Source organism: Auxenochlorella protothecoides, assembly GCF_000733215.1.
Source record: "Auxenochlorella protothecoides strain 0710 unplaced genomic scaffold scaffold110, whole genome shotgun sequence".
Taxonomy (NCBI): domain Eukaryota; kingdom Viridiplantae; phylum Chlorophyta; class Trebouxiophyceae; order Chlorellales; family Chlorellaceae; genus Auxenochlorella; species Auxenochlorella protothecoides.
The window spans coordinates 158351-173187 of NW_011934381.1; the positions used below are offsets into that span (position 1 = coordinate 158351).

The window sequence follows — 14837 nt, forward strand, 5'->3', positions numbered from 1 at the left end:
TCGCATCCCTTGGTGATCCCATCCCCAGTTCTCGCCACAACCCTATTCAAGCTATGTCCATCTAAATAAATCTCTGGGTCGTGAGCCAGGTTGATAAAATTATAAGCTGGGAAGCCTGGCAGTATTGCCATCATGATTTTATCGTTTGAGAGTGGGGTCTGACGAGCAAGTGTCGGTGCATTGCGCATGGGGTGCTGCAGACGATCCTCACTTGCCTTTAAGGGTACGATCCCACAGCACTGGAGCTCACTGGAGCAAGACGCCTACCTGCATGATGGATGCGATGACATGATGTTTTGAATCAGGGCAGCCAAGAAAAGGGTGTCAAGTTGCCACAGAACCATAGCACAGCCCAGCCAGTGGCCACTAACTGAGTGGAGACAGGATTGCCATGGCAAGATTCCCAGGCATTCAAGGAAGAGGCAGTCCTGGCACTCTCACCGAATCAGCAACCAACCCCTCAGCCCTGTACCTGCCTCCACCCCACACCGGCTCACCTCATGGCCACTCACACCCCACTGCTTGAGCATGGCCATGAAGCCTGCCTGGTCACCCACTGCCTGATAGACCCCTTGCAACATGGCCTTCCCCGCTGCCCTCTGCTCGGAGTGTGCATCCCGCTGCAGCTGCAGCGCAGCCTGCGCCGTCCTCTGCAGCAGGAGGGTGTCGGGGGCCAGCGCGGACCCGTGTCGGCGCTGCAACTCGCAGCAGAGACGTGCGAGGTACGTGCGGGCGGCAGCCACCTTGGCGCCCGCCAGGGCGGACAGCAGGGCGTTCATCATCGGCGCCGCCTGCGCCGCCTGCGCCGTCGCGCTCAGCGCTGCCCTGGCGGCTGCCGCGAGGAACCCGGCACGCCCGACGGGGAATGCCAGGGGTAGGAGGACGGGCAGCATGGTCTCCAGCAGCCTGTCGAGCTTGGAGCAGTGGGCTTTCACCAGGATCTGTGAACGGAGGTCTGAGGGGAATGGGTGTGGGAGAGCCGGACGCAGGGTCATGGCTCCGGCCAAACAATCTAATGAGATTATGTGAGTCCCAAGGGCAGCACAGAAGGCATTCCAGAGGGAGCTCGAGCCCGGCATGCCGTATCATCACAAGTGGGGCAGCTGACCTCGAGGGTGCTCAGCGCAGCCCGCGCCACCTGGCTGCGCGGAGACTGCGTCAAGGAAAGCACGGCCAGGGCGCTGTCCAGGAGGTGGGCCCTGGTGTAGCGGGGATGGCACGAGCACAGCAGGGCTGGGAGGGAGGCGAGGTCTGCTGTCTGAGTCTCCCACTTGGCATCCGTGGCTTGCAGTCTCTGCGCAAGGATGTTCAGTGCGTGGGGGCTGGGCTCGAGGGGCTGGGGGAAAAAGACCCCAGATACTTGTGGATGCATGGAAAGGACCGGGTAGACCTCTGCCTGCATACCTCTATGAGAGTGCGGAGTGCCTGAGTTTGGTCGGAAGGTGCCCCACTTGAGTGCTTGGTGCCTATTGCACCAAAAGGAGGCTGAGCTGAGGCCTGATGACCTTCGTTGTGCCTCGGGGACGCCCGAGCAGGGGAGAAGCGGGCAGGCCCCACCACAACTTGTCGTGCCTTGCTGATTGATTGCAGAGTTGGGACAGTGGGAGATTGGAGCTGGGTAGCTGGTTCCTCCCCGGATACCTCTACGCGCCCAACTCGAGCTAGCCCGTCTTGCAGGCCTGTCTCTGCGCCCACAGGCAGGCCTACTGATGACTCAGCGACTGTTCCAGCTATTGCAGTCTTGCCACCCAGGCCCAGCTTCCGCAGCCCCGCCGCCAGCTGCGAGTGTTTCAGGTGTGCCAGGGCACTGCCGTCTTGATCCTGAATGGAGACCAGGCTGGAGTGCGTTTCCAGCCATCCTGGCACTGGCGCTTGGCCCTCTACTGCGGCCCCAATGCTCCAGGGCACCTCCACAGCCGTCTCTGTCAGGCGGGCAGCGTTCACATCGCTCTGCTGTCCCGCGTCATCTTCCACACTTTGTGTGGCTGTATGGTGAAGTACTTCTCCGTCCATGGATCGCACAGTCATTTAGCGGTACAGACGAGCAATGGAGACGAATAAATCTAGCTCTTAATGGTTCAACAGCTATTGACGCAGTATTTTCTCACTTTCGGAGGCAGTGCGAGCGGGTGACATGTCTCCCGACATGTTGCGGGCGGGGAGAGACAGAGGGACTGAGGTGCGATCCAGAATTGTCAGCGTGGGTTCTAATTTGAGAATCAATGCTTCAGTGGAGATGGACCTGGAGACGGTATACCGTCGAAGTGGGCATGTCCGTGCATGGGCCCGGTTTCCACTCCCGATGCCCGATGCGTTGATCCTGAGCCTCCGACCCGCAGGGAATGGAGTACACATTGGAACTGCACTGCACTTCGCATTAACATGCTGGTGTGAAAATAAAGTCACAATCCATGTGTGCAAGGATGAATGGCAAGGGATCTGCGTGTTGGCACAGTCGCTTGGCATTGCCTGCTGTGCGTGCTGCCCATTACCTCAATTCACCACTCGCTGGCTCTTGTTGAGATGCATTTACAAGGGATAGGCAGGTGCGACGCTGCAGAGGCTATGAAGGCAGATCGCGTCCAAAAATACACGGTTACATTCAACATGCCATGCTTCAGGGATGACCGACCATCTGGAAGCCACCCCCCACCGCCCCTCCCGCTGGCTCCCCGCCCGCCCGTATCCAGGTCGTGATCTGGTCCCAGGCGCTCTGCATGGAGATGAGCGGGCGGTGCGCCCCCACCAGGCCCACTCTTTCTACAGCATCGAAGCCGTCGGCCATCGCGGACTCGGTGGGCACGGTGCCGTCCCCGTCCACGTAGGTGTAAGAGGCATTGGCGTGGGGCAGTGCCTTGAGCTCAGACACGGGGAACCACCAGCTGCCTGCGAGAGGGGGAAAGGAAGGGCAGGGAGGTGGCAGCCAGCCCCTCCATGGTATGGCCGGGTGCGAGTGCAAGGTCCTGCTCAGGAGGTCACAGACCAGTATCATGCCAGGCGCACCGTACTGCAGGCTATACGGCGTGGGGTACCCCTTGCCATACAGATTGTAGAACCTGGAGGTGCGTGGGAAGGTGCATGCCGACCAGGCGCTGTGTGAGTCGACGGCGCGCTGCCACACCTGGGTTGACAGTGGGATTGGGGGTTGATGGGTTCTGATTCTCCAAGGCGCTACCTTCTTCAGCCTACTCAAGACTCTCTCCCATGGCAACAGCAATGTGCGCTGCTGCACGCCTCACGCCTGCCATCCATACCAGCTGCAGACGTGCAATCAATGCTGTCCAGGCTCGAACACCCACCAGCAGCCACCCCCCTCCCGAGCCCTCGGCCCCAGGACACGCCCCAGGGCCCTGTCCCTCTGCACCCACTCACATCCGGATTGAAGGGCATGGCCACCGCCTGGCCTCCAATGCTCACGCTGTTGCCCTCCAGCACCCCCTGCAGCACCCCCCCCAGCTGGTCCAGTGCAAACTTGTACTCGTGCGCCTCGTGCCAGCTGGCGAGCGGGGCCTCCTTGGGCCCGAGGGTCCTCACCCCAGCCGCCGCCTCCGCAGCCGCCGCCTCCGGACCGGGTCGGTGCATGGAAGGGTGGGTCGCAGAGGGTACCGCCACCCTGCGCACCGAGCGCGGGCGGGCCGGGGGGTGCTCCGAGGCACACTGCCGCGCCGGCGTGCGGGGCTGCGCGGCGGCCCCCAATGGCAGGGCGGCGGCTCCTTCGCCCCCGCCGGGCAGGGGTGTGGTGAGCCACAGGGTCAGCTCCGGGGCGGGGGCAGCGTATGGGAAGTGCGGTGGGGGCAGCAACTCGTACACAGCGGGCGACTGGACGCAGGCCTGGCGGAACGTTCCGCGGTCGACGAAGAAGTACGCGCCCAATGACCCCGCAAACTGCACCCCGGTCAGGAGCGCGTCGCTGCCGAATCCGGGGGCGCCGCCGAATGGCGCCGCCACTGCAATCCAGGTCTCGACCTAAAGGTAAGGGGGGGAGGGGGGAGAGGTCATAATCTGGGGTGAGGTGAAGTAGCGAGAGGGAAACCCGGGGCAGGGGCCAAGCGACTGGCTATTCCAGCAACAGTGGCACATTGTCATTGGAGCGCAAGACCTACCCCATGCGTCAGGAGATCTGTATTGAGGCCGATCCGATGTTCCCCGCCCATCACATCCCAGGTCGCACTCAGCCCCTGCTGACCCCACCCAGCCCACAGCGCACCAGCTTCTCAAACTCCGCGGCGTGATCGATGAGCAGACTCCTGACGACCAGGGCCCCCATGCTGTGGCTCAGGATGTCGGCGCGGCGCCCCGTCAGCGCGTGCATGCTGCGGAGCCGGTCCAGCAGAGCCGGCACATGCGCGGAATTGGACTGTCGGAAATCGTATCCGAAGCCAAACAGGTCAGTGCCGCACGTGTAGCCCTGCTTGCTCTGCAGGAGGTGTTGGTGGGAGACCTGGGGTTGAGGTGAGGAAACTCGTAGGTGCAAGCGAGTGCCCACTGGGCAAACGCTTTGGGGCCGAGAGATTGGACCTGAGGAGTCTGAGGGGAACCGCAAAGGCTCCCCTTTGACCGCAGCTGCCATTCGCTGCAAGGGTTCCCCTCCCTCCACCCACTTGAGCTTCCCGCGTCGGTGAGCTCACCGTCAGATACTCCACAAATGTGTCAAAGTAGTGGACCACAGGCAGTCCATACTGCACATCGGGGTCCAGGATGCTGATGGGGTAGAGTCCGCTTGCATCGCCGTTGGTGGGCACCAGCACCTCCTCAGAGTCAGAACTGAGGCCCTCCACGCGTCCACTGCTCCTATCATATGTTCCCCACAGCTTCTGGTACCGCAGGTCAGCCCCACTGAGGCTGACCCAGGCCCTCTCCCCCTCCCCTCTGGCCCCGGCAGCGCGGGTGTTCAGGATGGTCCCACACACCCCTGCGCATGTGCGATGGCGCGCACAAAGGGTTGATCTGGGGTTGGAATTGTCTCAGCTCCCACGAGACAATGCACGGTATTCCCTCTGCACGCGCACCTGGGATGAGAAGGAGAGGACGGGCCGGTTCCGCTGCTGCAGACATGGGCAGCCAGCGGGGACCATCACCTGCTCCCCGAAGAGATGATTTTACGTACGCCGTGGTATTGATCACAGAGCTTGATGTCGGTCAATCTCGCCAGCTCCACCTGCTCTCTGCTGGTCATGTAGATGCTCCCCAGATCCCGGAACCAGAAAACCGCGCGCGCTGTGCTGCGGAGCTCCTCAAACTCCCGTCAGCCCGTCAGCATCCTTTCGAACTAAAACCTTAGTCCGCGCAGGGAGTGGCACGACGAAGCTATCGTTTGGACATTGAGCCGATTAGGATTTGAAGAAACCGCATCGTGGGCGTGCGCGTCATCTGCGCGGGTGTCAGAACCCATACCGCTGGCGGAGCTAGCAGCCGGAAGGCTGGAGCGAAGGTCACCACCTCGGCGCCAGCGCTCTATGACGGGAGGGGCCATGAGCCCCAAGGGATCGCCACATGGAGAAGAAGAGCGATTGGTGTTGGAAGAGGTGGAGATGCAGAAGAGGTCGTCCGTACCTCGGTCCACGAGCACCCAGCAGGTAGGCCGATGAAGCTGGCCTGCCCCGAGCCCAACGGTCCCTCACAACGCCAGAAACCAGTGGTTTCAGAGGCCAGTACACCATAAGGACGTGGAATGCCCTCATCCTTGGCATGCAGGCGGCGCAATCCTTGTTCAACACCTACTTCTCACGGCGATTCATGAGCGGCTGGTGAGGTGTTCTGGAGGGAAGCGGCGGGTGCGGTGCGCATGCGCTGCCCTGCTTTTTGAGCCCACATGGGATATCAGCTTACATGTCAAGGCTTGTGTCAAGCCGGGGCTCCTTTACAGAAGATTGCAGTGCCAAGGATGTGCTGGGGTTTATCACACAGTATTGTCCCTGCTCAGTAGCTCCGCAAGCGCTGCTGCTCCCGAGCTGCCGCTTTCCCTCACCCCTCCTCATTGCCCAAATCTCGCAGTGCCATTCTCTTCCCTGTGGTGGTGACAGCCTACCTGACCTGGTGGTTCCTGGAGTTTTTTGACAACTTCTTCTCGCCCCTGTACACTTACCTCTTCGGCTTTCATGTCTTTGGCCTGGGCTTCCTTACCTCCATGCTCTTCATCTTTGCCACGGGCGTCTTCACGTCGTCGTGGATGGGGGCCACCCTCTTCAAGCTCTCCGATTACATCATTCGGAAGGTGCCCCTCGTAAAGCACATTTACTCAGCGGCCAAGCAGGTCTCCGCAGCCGTCTCTCCGGACAACGAAGCAACTCACAGCTTCAGGTGCGGCAGCCTTTGTTGTGGAAGTGGCTCAGGGGCATGGCAGCATGCTAGAGGGGCTGCGATGCCGTGCATGCCTGCAAGTCAGGGTGTGGTGCCATGCATGCCTGCAGAGGAGGGGGTCTGGCATGTCCGGGACAAGTCGTCCACAATGTGTAAATCACAAACGTCTGACTCCCGCAGGGAGTGCGTCCTGATACGCCACCCGCGGCACGGGGAGTACGCCTTTGGGTTCATCACGGGGCAGACCAAGATGACCACTCCGGAGGGCGAGCTGGAGCTATTCTCGGTGTATGTTCCCACCAACCATGTCTATGTGGGCGACATTTTCCTCCTGGCCGCCCCCGACATCATCAGGCACAACCTCTCTGTCCGAGAAGGAATAGGTGGGTGTTTGTTTTTGAGGGGGGGTGCCCTATGTTGGCCCAAGCAGGCCACCTAGCTCATCGCAGAGTTCCAGGCAGCCATGCATGCTCACGTCACCAAGCTGGGCCTTGGTGCTCACCAGCTGGTCTGTTACAATTTTGTGGTGCTGCAGCAATACCTTTTCCTTGCCCCTACGCGCCCCGCAGAGGTTGTGGTGTCTGTAGGAATGGCGTTGCCAGGCCACTTGCAAGCCACTGGGAGGTAGCACTGCACCCATGCATCACCATGCTCAGCGGACCTTTAACTATCAAGTTTAGTGGGGCAGTGTGAGCAACTGCGAGTCAGATTGACGGTTGCAAGAGTCCGTTTGCCAGATCCTACGCTGTCACGGTGCTGAACCTCGGCGGTGCTAGGGTTTCATGCAACCCAGAGAAGATAAAGAAAAGAAACTCTTCTGGGCCAGTGGTCGAATTACCACGTGACGCGCGGCCACCACCCGACGCTGTTCCGGTGGTGCAGTGCCCAACGTAAGGAATGTGCAATGACCCACACCAGCAACATCGGTACAGTGTATTGATTCTGAGCCTGACGACCTCGAGATGACGGAGACCAAGCAGCATGGAACCTTCGCCGTCAAGGTGGGACGCGGTGGTCCGAGTGGGGGGATGCCTGGGACCCGCGTGGCCATACCCAGCACACCATTACCACCAGCAGGTCAAACAACATATACCCTTGCGCCTGCATGCGGCTCGGCGTCCTTCCCACGTTCAGACTGGGGAATCCTCCGTGGGCTGTGGCGAAACCCACCACCCACCAGTCATCACGCCCCTGTTCGCCCCGCAGAGTGGTCTGGCCCAGATGTTGAAGGGTGGCGTGATCATGGATGTGGTGACCGCCGAGGAGGCCCGCATCGCCGAGGAGGCCGGTGCCGTGGCGGTGATGGCCCTGGAGCGTGTGCCCGCGGACATCCGCAAGGATGGTGGCGTGGCCCGCATGAGCGACCCGGACATGATCAGGTCCATTAAGGCCGCGGTGACCATCCCCGTCATGGCCAAGGCCCGCATCGGGCACTTCGTGGAGGCCCAGATCCTGGAGGCCCTGGGCGTGGACTACATCGACGAGTCCGAGGTGCTCACCCCTGCCGACGACATCCACCACATCTCCAAGCACAACTTCAAGGTGCCCTTTGTTTGTGGCTGCCGCGACCTGGGCGAGGCCCTGCGCCGCATCGCCGAGGGCGCAGCCATGATCCGCACCAAGGTGGGAGGGGGTCGCAATGGTGGCTGGTGGGAAGGTTGGGAGGGGTTGCGCATCGACAGTCCTGTTGAGGCTTGTCATGAGAGCTGGGTACCTGAAGGGTCGCGGGGCTCAGGCTGACGGTGACGGAGCAGCTGCCCAGCTGTGAGCTTGGAGTGACTCACTGGGACTCGTGCGCACAGGCTCCCTGTTACTCAAAGCATAGCACGGATGGATGACCGGTGTCCCTCTGGGCACGCAGAGTCCACCCCGTCCTCGCGCCTGCGCCCCGCCCCGTCCTCTCTCATGCCAAATCCACACACACTCACACTCACACTCACACTCACACTCACACTCACTCACACACACGCAAACAGGGCGAGGCCGGGACCGGCAACGTGGTGGAGGCAGTGCGCCACGCCCGCGCCGTCCAGGGCGCCATCCGCCAGCTGGCGACCCTCGACGAGGACGAGCTGTACGTGTACGCCAAGGAGATTCGCGCGCCTGTGGAGCTGGTGCGGCAGACCAAGGCGCTGGGCCGCCTGCCCGTGGTCAACTTTGCCGCGGGCGGCGTGGCCACCCCCGCGGACGCCGCGCTGATGATGCAGCTCGGCATGGACGGCGTCTTCGTCGGCTCTGGCATCTTCAAGTCGGGCGATCCCGCCAAGCGCGCGCGCGCCATCGTGCAGGCCGTCACCCATTACAGCGACGCCAAGATCCTGGCGGAGGTGTCGGGCGGCCTGGGCGACGCCATGGTCGGCATCGACGTGCGGGAGAACGGCTTCACTTCCTACGCTGCGCGTTCCGAGTGAGCGACTCGGTGGGCAAGAGAACATTTGTGGGGGGGGGCCGGGGTGGAGGCCGGGGTGGAGGCCGGGGTGCGAGGGCGCCCGTGCCTGGGCGCCCCAGCCCGAGAGCTGCCATGGACCGCCCGCTTGCGCGATGCCCTGGCCCTCGCTGTTGTACGCCGGCACCACCCCATGGCTGCCTGGTTGTGGGGGAAGTGTCCTACCGCCCCACCCTGCACTGATCCCCTGCTCTGAAGACGTGCCCCACCTCCTCCCTCCACTCTTGGGAGAGGTGGGACGTGCACCTGTGTACTGGCCACTGATTGCTGTGCTCTGTGACAGACTCCGTGCTGCTCAGGCAGGGCTCGGTGCATTTAATATCTGAGGTGCTGACCAGGAGTTTGGGAATTGTCACGCTGGCGGACCGCAAATGACACAGGAACCTACATGAGACATTCACCATGGGTCAGGGATCAAGTGCCCATTTTCCGCGCCCATCTGCACTGACGGCCGCCGTCAGGCCGCCAGCCTGGTCATGTCGCCAGGCTGGTCACCAGGCGCAGCACGTCGGTGAGGGTGATCACAGTACACACCCTGGGCCGCTCCAGCGACTCCACCACATACACGCGGTGCACATGGCGCTCCACAAACTGTGAGGAGGGAGGTAGGAAGGAGGGCTGAGAGGGCCTCAGAAGAGATGTGTGAGAGAACGCAAATGCAGGCAGGCGGCGGAAAAACACATTCCAGCCCAGCAGAGAAAGAGAAGAACGCCAGCATCTTGGACAAGCATGGACTAAGAGTCCAGTGCAGGAACGCATGGCTTTCCGTGGGCAGAGCAATCAAGGCCCCGGCCCCCCACACCAAGTACCCTACCTTGGCCAATAGACCCTTGAAGGTTGTCGCTGGCACGACCGTGAACAGGGCGATGTCGTTCTTGCCGGGGCCTATCTGGCGGTGCGCGGCATTGAAGTAAGCGTGTTGGGCCAGGGAGGAGGTATGCACGCTGTAACCAATGTCTGCTTGGTGGGAAGGGAATGGATGGGAGTCAGGGGGAGAGGGGCGGAGGCAGCACAGGTGTGAGGGGGAATGGGGTAGTCTGGCCTGCGGGGAGACGGTAGACTGCAAGGGCGCAGCACCTCATGACCCCCCCAGAGTTTGCCATTCCGAAGCACATCATCCTCACAACTCACACGTCGTATCATGCCGCAGCGCCAGGAACTCTGCGACCGGCAGCGCGAGCACCCCCAGATGCTCGCCGGTCAGCGTCCTGCCAGGGGAATCGTGTTCGAGGAGCTTCTAAGTGGGAGGAGGTCCATCAGGCTGGAGGCCCTCCCGAGCACTGCGATCAGTCCGCCACGCCTTCCAGAATCGCAAGCGGGGCGTGCACCCCCCAGCCACTTCCTCCTTACTCTCAAGCACCGGCAGCAGCCCCCTGGCACCACCCTCGCATGGCCGCTTCTCACCTGAGGTCGCTGATCGACAGGTTGGCGATCAGGTCTCCGGTGTCGGCGACGACGGGCGCGCCCGCCAGCTGTCGTGAGGCCAGCATGGCAAAGGCAGCCAGGGTTGGGGTGAGGGGGTCCACCGAAACCACCTCCCGGGCGGAGTCCAGCACCCCCAGCTGGCCCAGCGTCGCGTCGGCCAGTGGACCCAGGGCCTCGGGCCGGGCCGCGAGGAACTTGATCACGTCCATCTGGCTGTGGGCCGTGTGCAATCGTGATGGGTGGAGTGGGGAGGGGGGGCTTTTGATGCTTGGGGTGGTGACAAACACCTGCACCTCCTTGAACAGAAACAGCCAGTACAAGCCCAAAATGCATACACTGTCCAGGGCACTGCATGACCGCACATCCTTGCAGAGCAGTCAGCCCATGCACCCCCCACGCCGCGCCACCTGACGATGTTAGTGATGTCGCCGTGGGGCCCAAACAGGGCGATGCGATGGACCACGGCGCTCATCCCCCCCTCAGAGGGGCGCAGGAACAGGTCTCGGATGGTGCTGCTGAGGGGCGTGGTCCCGGCCTCCGAGGCGTACAGCAGGTTCCGGTCCTCGATGCCTGTGGTGCGGGGGCGGCGGGGTGAGGCCATGATCACTGTGTGTGGACATGGGACAAGGATTGCAATGCCGGGGCCGAGAACCCACAGGAGAGCAGGGCCGGGCGCAGCGCCAGTCCCCCAGGCGTGCATCCCGCTCAGCACGGGTGCAGGGCATGGCACCGCCGCAGCATGTCATGTGTGCTGCCTGACCCCATGCTGCCCTGGTCAGCACCCACTGGGAATGGTGATCAGCATGCGCGAGATGAAGCTGGGTGCTGCTTTCTCAATCGCCGACATGAGAGCCAGCATCTTGGAGGGCACCAGGTCTCCGCCACGCTTAAGATCTGTGTGATGTGTGTGGGGGGTCCTCTGATGGACGGGGAGGGAACAGCCTTGACTGTGTTCGCATGCCACCTTGGCCTTCCCTGGCTCGGGGCAGCAGGCCATCACCAGATCAGGAGCCAGGGACACAGGCATGGCCCTGAATGCAATCGCCTTGTGGTACATCACACTCCATCCAACTCAAACTCTCACGATCGAGGAAGGCTCTCAGAATGTCTGAGACATCAAGCCACCCCAGCAGCTGCGGGGAGAGCTCTCTCTCCTCAGGAAGACCACCCATTTCCTCCAAGTCCGGCTCCAGAACGATGGGGGCACTCAGGATGCCCCGTTTCGCCAGGATCTGCAGGTGCCATAGGTGGACGAATCGCCTCAGAGCATGATTTGGGAACGAGGCCTTAAATCGCTACCGAGCACCACCGAACACCGTGCTCTCAACCCATGGCCTCCGCCTCCGAACACGCACGGTGCATGGAGGTATTCACTCGTCCTACCTGCATTGCATCGCCTATGGAGAGGTTCTGTCGTAGTGTGACGATGTCCTGCTTGGGTTTGCATAGCGCACTGGTTGGCGTCTTCTGCAGCAGCTCGTGCACGGGTGCCAGGACCTCCTGGGCGTTCGCTTTGATGTCGGATGTCGACATCTGAGCAAACTTATGCCTTGATAGATTCTGCGTCTGTGAGAATGTAAACAATAGCTGAGTGGTCGATCGGTGGGGTTGCTCAACACGCTCCGAAACCAGGCTACGTAACCTTCCACTGGCCTCTCGACTGGAGAAGTCAAGACAGTGGCGCGCGGGCCCACTGGCATTCTGAGTATATTGTATTTCCCAGTCTCATTCGCTCTTTTTGTTTATTATAGAGAATCCCAGTGGCCATGCCCCTGCCTGGGAGAGGTGGCGTGCACGCAGCGCGCGGAAGAGGCCGTGGCAGGGGGTCCAAGTTGGACGGTTTCGCTCGAGGGAAGCAGAGTACCTACGACCCGGTAGCACGAAGGGAGAAGGAGCGTGCGCTGAACGCCAAGACCGTGAACAAGTATCGCAAGCTCCAGAAGCGCCTGGCAGCGGCCGGGGAGCACGAGGCAGGGCACCGTCATGAGGTGAGTACAGCTTGGTGTGGCTGTGGAAGATGCGAACATCATTCAACACCAGTACAGCTGATGTCCCCGATTCGGCATGCACAGGGCGTGGACGGCTCTGCTGGCACTCTGAGTGGGGCGCCTTCAGCAGGCGCACTCTTTCCCCCAGCCACTGATGCCCTTGGTTCCCACGGGCACGGCCGCCCTCGCGTATCGGATGATGGAAAGGAAGAAGGGGAGGATGTCAATAGTGCCGCCAGATTTCCTGCAGAGGGACGGAAGTCGCATGGTTCACAGCTGCTGCGCCTCGCTGAGAAGGTCGGTGCCACGAAGGAGGCTGCTCATCAGGAGGCAGAGACCAGAAGGGCGGAGGCGGTGGAAAGGAAACGCAAGCTCGCGCAGGACAAGAAACGGCGGGCAGCAAAACATCAGACATTAATGAAAAGGACTGGACGAGGCCAGCCGGTCATGAAACACCGCATTGAGATGCTCTTGGACAAGCTCCAGTCTTGAAACGTGCTCCTTGCTTACCTCCCTGTTACTCTAGATAAATTCGCTGGGAGATCTGACCAGGATCAGATGTGCAGCCATCCAGCGCATGAGCGTGGGAAAGGGATGCATATTCACCACAGAGCGCTCCACTGTTTCAGAGTCCAGAGAGCAGATACATGCACCTATTGGCGAGTCCCATCTTCAAGTGGCACCGTCAGCACGCTCCCTGCTCCACGACCACGGCAACTGTTGAACGTCCATGCCCAGCAAGAAAGGGCCGCCACTCAGACCCCGGCAGACGGAACTTTTGCAGGGCCCGACCTGGCGCTCCCAAACACTCTGCGCAATTTGCAGTGATTTTCTAGCTCAGTGTGGTCAGTTTGATAAAGATCACCCGATTTTCAGCGAGCCGTTTGGGCCGGGACAGGGGGGCCCCGCATGGCACTGGCTCTTCGGTGTCGGGGAAGACTCGGCCTCGGGCGATTGGTGAACAGCGGCTTCGAGCATGTTACCGGCACCTCGGGCTCAAAGACTGCTGTAGAGCGCAATGCGAATAGCCCTGTCCCATCAGCAGCCCTTTTGGGTACAGAGCCGTCGACCAGTGCTCGCACGCAGGTGCCTGGGAATCCTGATCTGGCCACTGCGGTGAGCTTGAGTTTCATTGTGCTCGAAACGGTTGTCAAACATGCCAATCCATCCCAGGTACCGTTCGCATGCCGCGGGTTTGCGTCCTCGACACCTGCCGCTGCCGAGGCTGGCCGGCCAGGACCCTCGCGACCGCAAGCTGCCCCCAGCGGGGGCCCCAGCCGGGCAGTCGCACAGGGCAGACCTACACGGCCCATGCCCCAGGCCAGGGGCCCCCAGGCAGCAGCGCAGGGGCGTGCGCCCCCGTCTCGCCAGGGCGACCAGCAGCAGAGGGGGCCTCGGATTGGCGGCCGCGGCGCACAGGATGGCGGCTCCCAGCTCCTGCGGGACGACCTCCTGAAGGCCAACTGGGTGATCAGCGGTCCCGACCCCGAGAATCCGGAGAAGACGGTGCAGCATGATGCACTGAGTGTGCTGGACCCCTCGCACTTCACCCAGGCGCTGAACCTGGACGCACTCCCCTTGCTCAAGCATCTGGTGCCCGAAAGGGACTGGCGCCGCTTTGCGTCTGGCGACCTGTCCCCGGAGGAGCAGGAGAACCTGGTCGACCGCCTCAGCCTCGTGCTCTTCCGCTCATCGCAGGGGGAGGCACGGCAGCTCAGCCGGCGGGCTGACGTGAGTTCAGAGGGGGGGCGGGGCCTTCTGAGCTGAGGGTATCGCACCTCTTGTGGTTTTAGATGTGTGTTGTTGCAGCCCAACCTCTGCTGCCAGTGCTCTAGTTTTTGGGACCCGGCACCGCCAGCCTGGCTGCAAACTAGCGGGGACCTGGGCAAGACCCATCTGAGCAAAGCCCCTGCCTTGTTATGTGACACCTCCGCAACCCCCGCCCCTAACCCCGCAGATGACATCCAACCCCGACTTTCGCATCGGGGAGTCGCTGGGCACCATGCCAAGCACGGACCCCACACAGCCGCCGCCCAGCGCTCTGGATGTGCTGACCGAGCAGCGGGACTACTTCCTGCAGGAGCTGGGAGTGGTGAGTGGCGGGGTTTGTGTTTGGACTTGCGTATGTGCATCTTCAGGTGTTGGAACTGCTGCATCAAGGGTAGCAGCCTCTGAGACAACCAGTCAGTGACGACGGTTGCTCAGTGTCAGGGGGGTGCAGGAAACCCTGGGGTGACAGCAGGGCCCCAGGTCCGACCTTTCCCTGACCCTCGTCCAGCCTCGAGCCTGGCCCCCAATTCCAATGCCCGGTGCTGCCCCATAGAGTGAGGAGGAGTACGAGTCGATCAAGGCCGATGTGGCCGCGGACTTCGAGGCCACGGTGCGCCCTCTCCTGGACGCTCGCAGCGATTCCGGCGAGGCCCAGGCCCAGGCCCTGGAAAGCGTGGCGCAGGCCAGCGTGCCCGAGGACCATGTGCACGCCGCCGCCATCAAGGACAAGCTGGGGGTGCTGGAGAGGAACGCGTTCTGGCCCCAGGCGTCCAAACTGACCTTTGCCCAGAGGCTGGTGAAGGCCCTGAGCTGACAGGCTTGGTCAGGATGTGCAGTGCGTAACCCCTCCCACTCAGGCTTCTAGCCCTGGTGTCAGTGCATTCGCGATGAGCATGCTCACTGCGTGT

At 61.9% G+C, this 14837-nt stretch overlaps 7 protein-coding genes across 7 annotated transcripts; 4 read left to right on the top strand and 3 right to left on the bottom strand.

Annotated features, from left to right (window-relative positions):
* Positions 1-246: 246 nt before the first annotated feature.
* F751_0679 (hypothetical protein) lies at positions 247-2028 on the bottom strand (the record flags this gene model as incomplete). Its single annotated transcript, XM_011402698.1, has 4 exons — positions 247-267; positions 498-941; positions 1109-1294; positions 1405-2028. 4 exons carry the CDS (start codon positions 2026-2028, stop codon positions 247-249), a joined length of 1275 nt encoding a protein of 424 aa, XP_011401000.1.
* Positions 2029-2617: 589 nt separating this feature from the next.
* F751_0680 (Lecithin-cholesterol acyltransferase-like 4) lies at positions 2618-5055 on the bottom strand (the record flags this gene model as incomplete). The annotated part of the gene is made up of 7 exons (XM_011402699.1): positions 2618-2886; positions 3004-3121; positions 3373-3613; positions 3749-3966; positions 4208-4417; positions 4629-4912; positions 5010-5055. The coding sequence occupies 7 exons, from the start codon at positions 5053-5055 to the stop codon at positions 2618-2620; spliced, it is 1386 nt and encodes a 461-aa protein (XP_011401001.1).
* A 633-nt stretch (positions 5056-5688) lies between these two features.
* On the top strand, positions 5689-6928 carry F751_0681 (hypothetical protein; the record flags this gene model as incomplete). The annotated part of the gene is made up of 4 exons (XM_011402700.1): positions 5689-5747; positions 5995-6300; positions 6481-6683; positions 6750-6928. 4 exons carry the CDS (start codon positions 5689-5691, stop codon positions 6926-6928), a joined length of 747 nt encoding a protein of 248 aa, XP_011401002.1.
* A 334-nt stretch (positions 6929-7262) lies between these two features.
* Positions 7263-8711, top strand: F751_0682 (putative pyridoxal biosynthesis protein PDX1; the record flags this gene model as incomplete). The annotated part of the gene is made up of 3 exons (XM_011402701.1): positions 7263-7301; positions 7507-7923; positions 8334-8711. 3 exons carry the CDS (start codon positions 7263-7265, stop codon positions 8709-8711), a joined length of 834 nt encoding a protein of 277 aa, XP_011401003.1.
* A 509-nt stretch (positions 8712-9220) lies between these two features.
* On the bottom strand, positions 9221-11704 carry F751_0683 (Protein SDS23; the record flags this gene model as incomplete). The annotated part of the gene is made up of 8 exons (XM_011402702.1): positions 9221-9337; positions 9561-9703; positions 9878-9954; positions 10151-10384; positions 10579-10741; positions 10958-11065; positions 11256-11403; positions 11555-11704. 8 exons carry the CDS (start codon positions 11702-11704, stop codon positions 9221-9223), a joined length of 1140 nt encoding a protein of 379 aa, XP_011401004.1.
* Positions 11705-11994: 290 nt separating this feature from the next.
* On the top strand, positions 11995-12651 carry F751_0684 (hypothetical protein; the record flags this gene model as incomplete). Its single annotated transcript, XM_011402703.1, has 1 exon — positions 11995-12651. A coding segment is annotated over one exon (657 nt), but the record flags the coding sequence as incomplete, so codon positions are not given.
* An 819-nt stretch (positions 12652-13470) lies between these two features.
* F751_0685 (hypothetical protein) lies at positions 13471-14743 on the top strand (the record flags this gene model as incomplete). The annotated part of the gene is made up of 3 exons (XM_011402704.1): positions 13471-13890; positions 14117-14251; positions 14489-14743. 3 exons carry the CDS (start codon positions 13471-13473, stop codon positions 14741-14743), a joined length of 810 nt encoding a protein of 269 aa, XP_011401006.1.
* Positions 14744-14837: the final 94 nt, after the last annotated feature.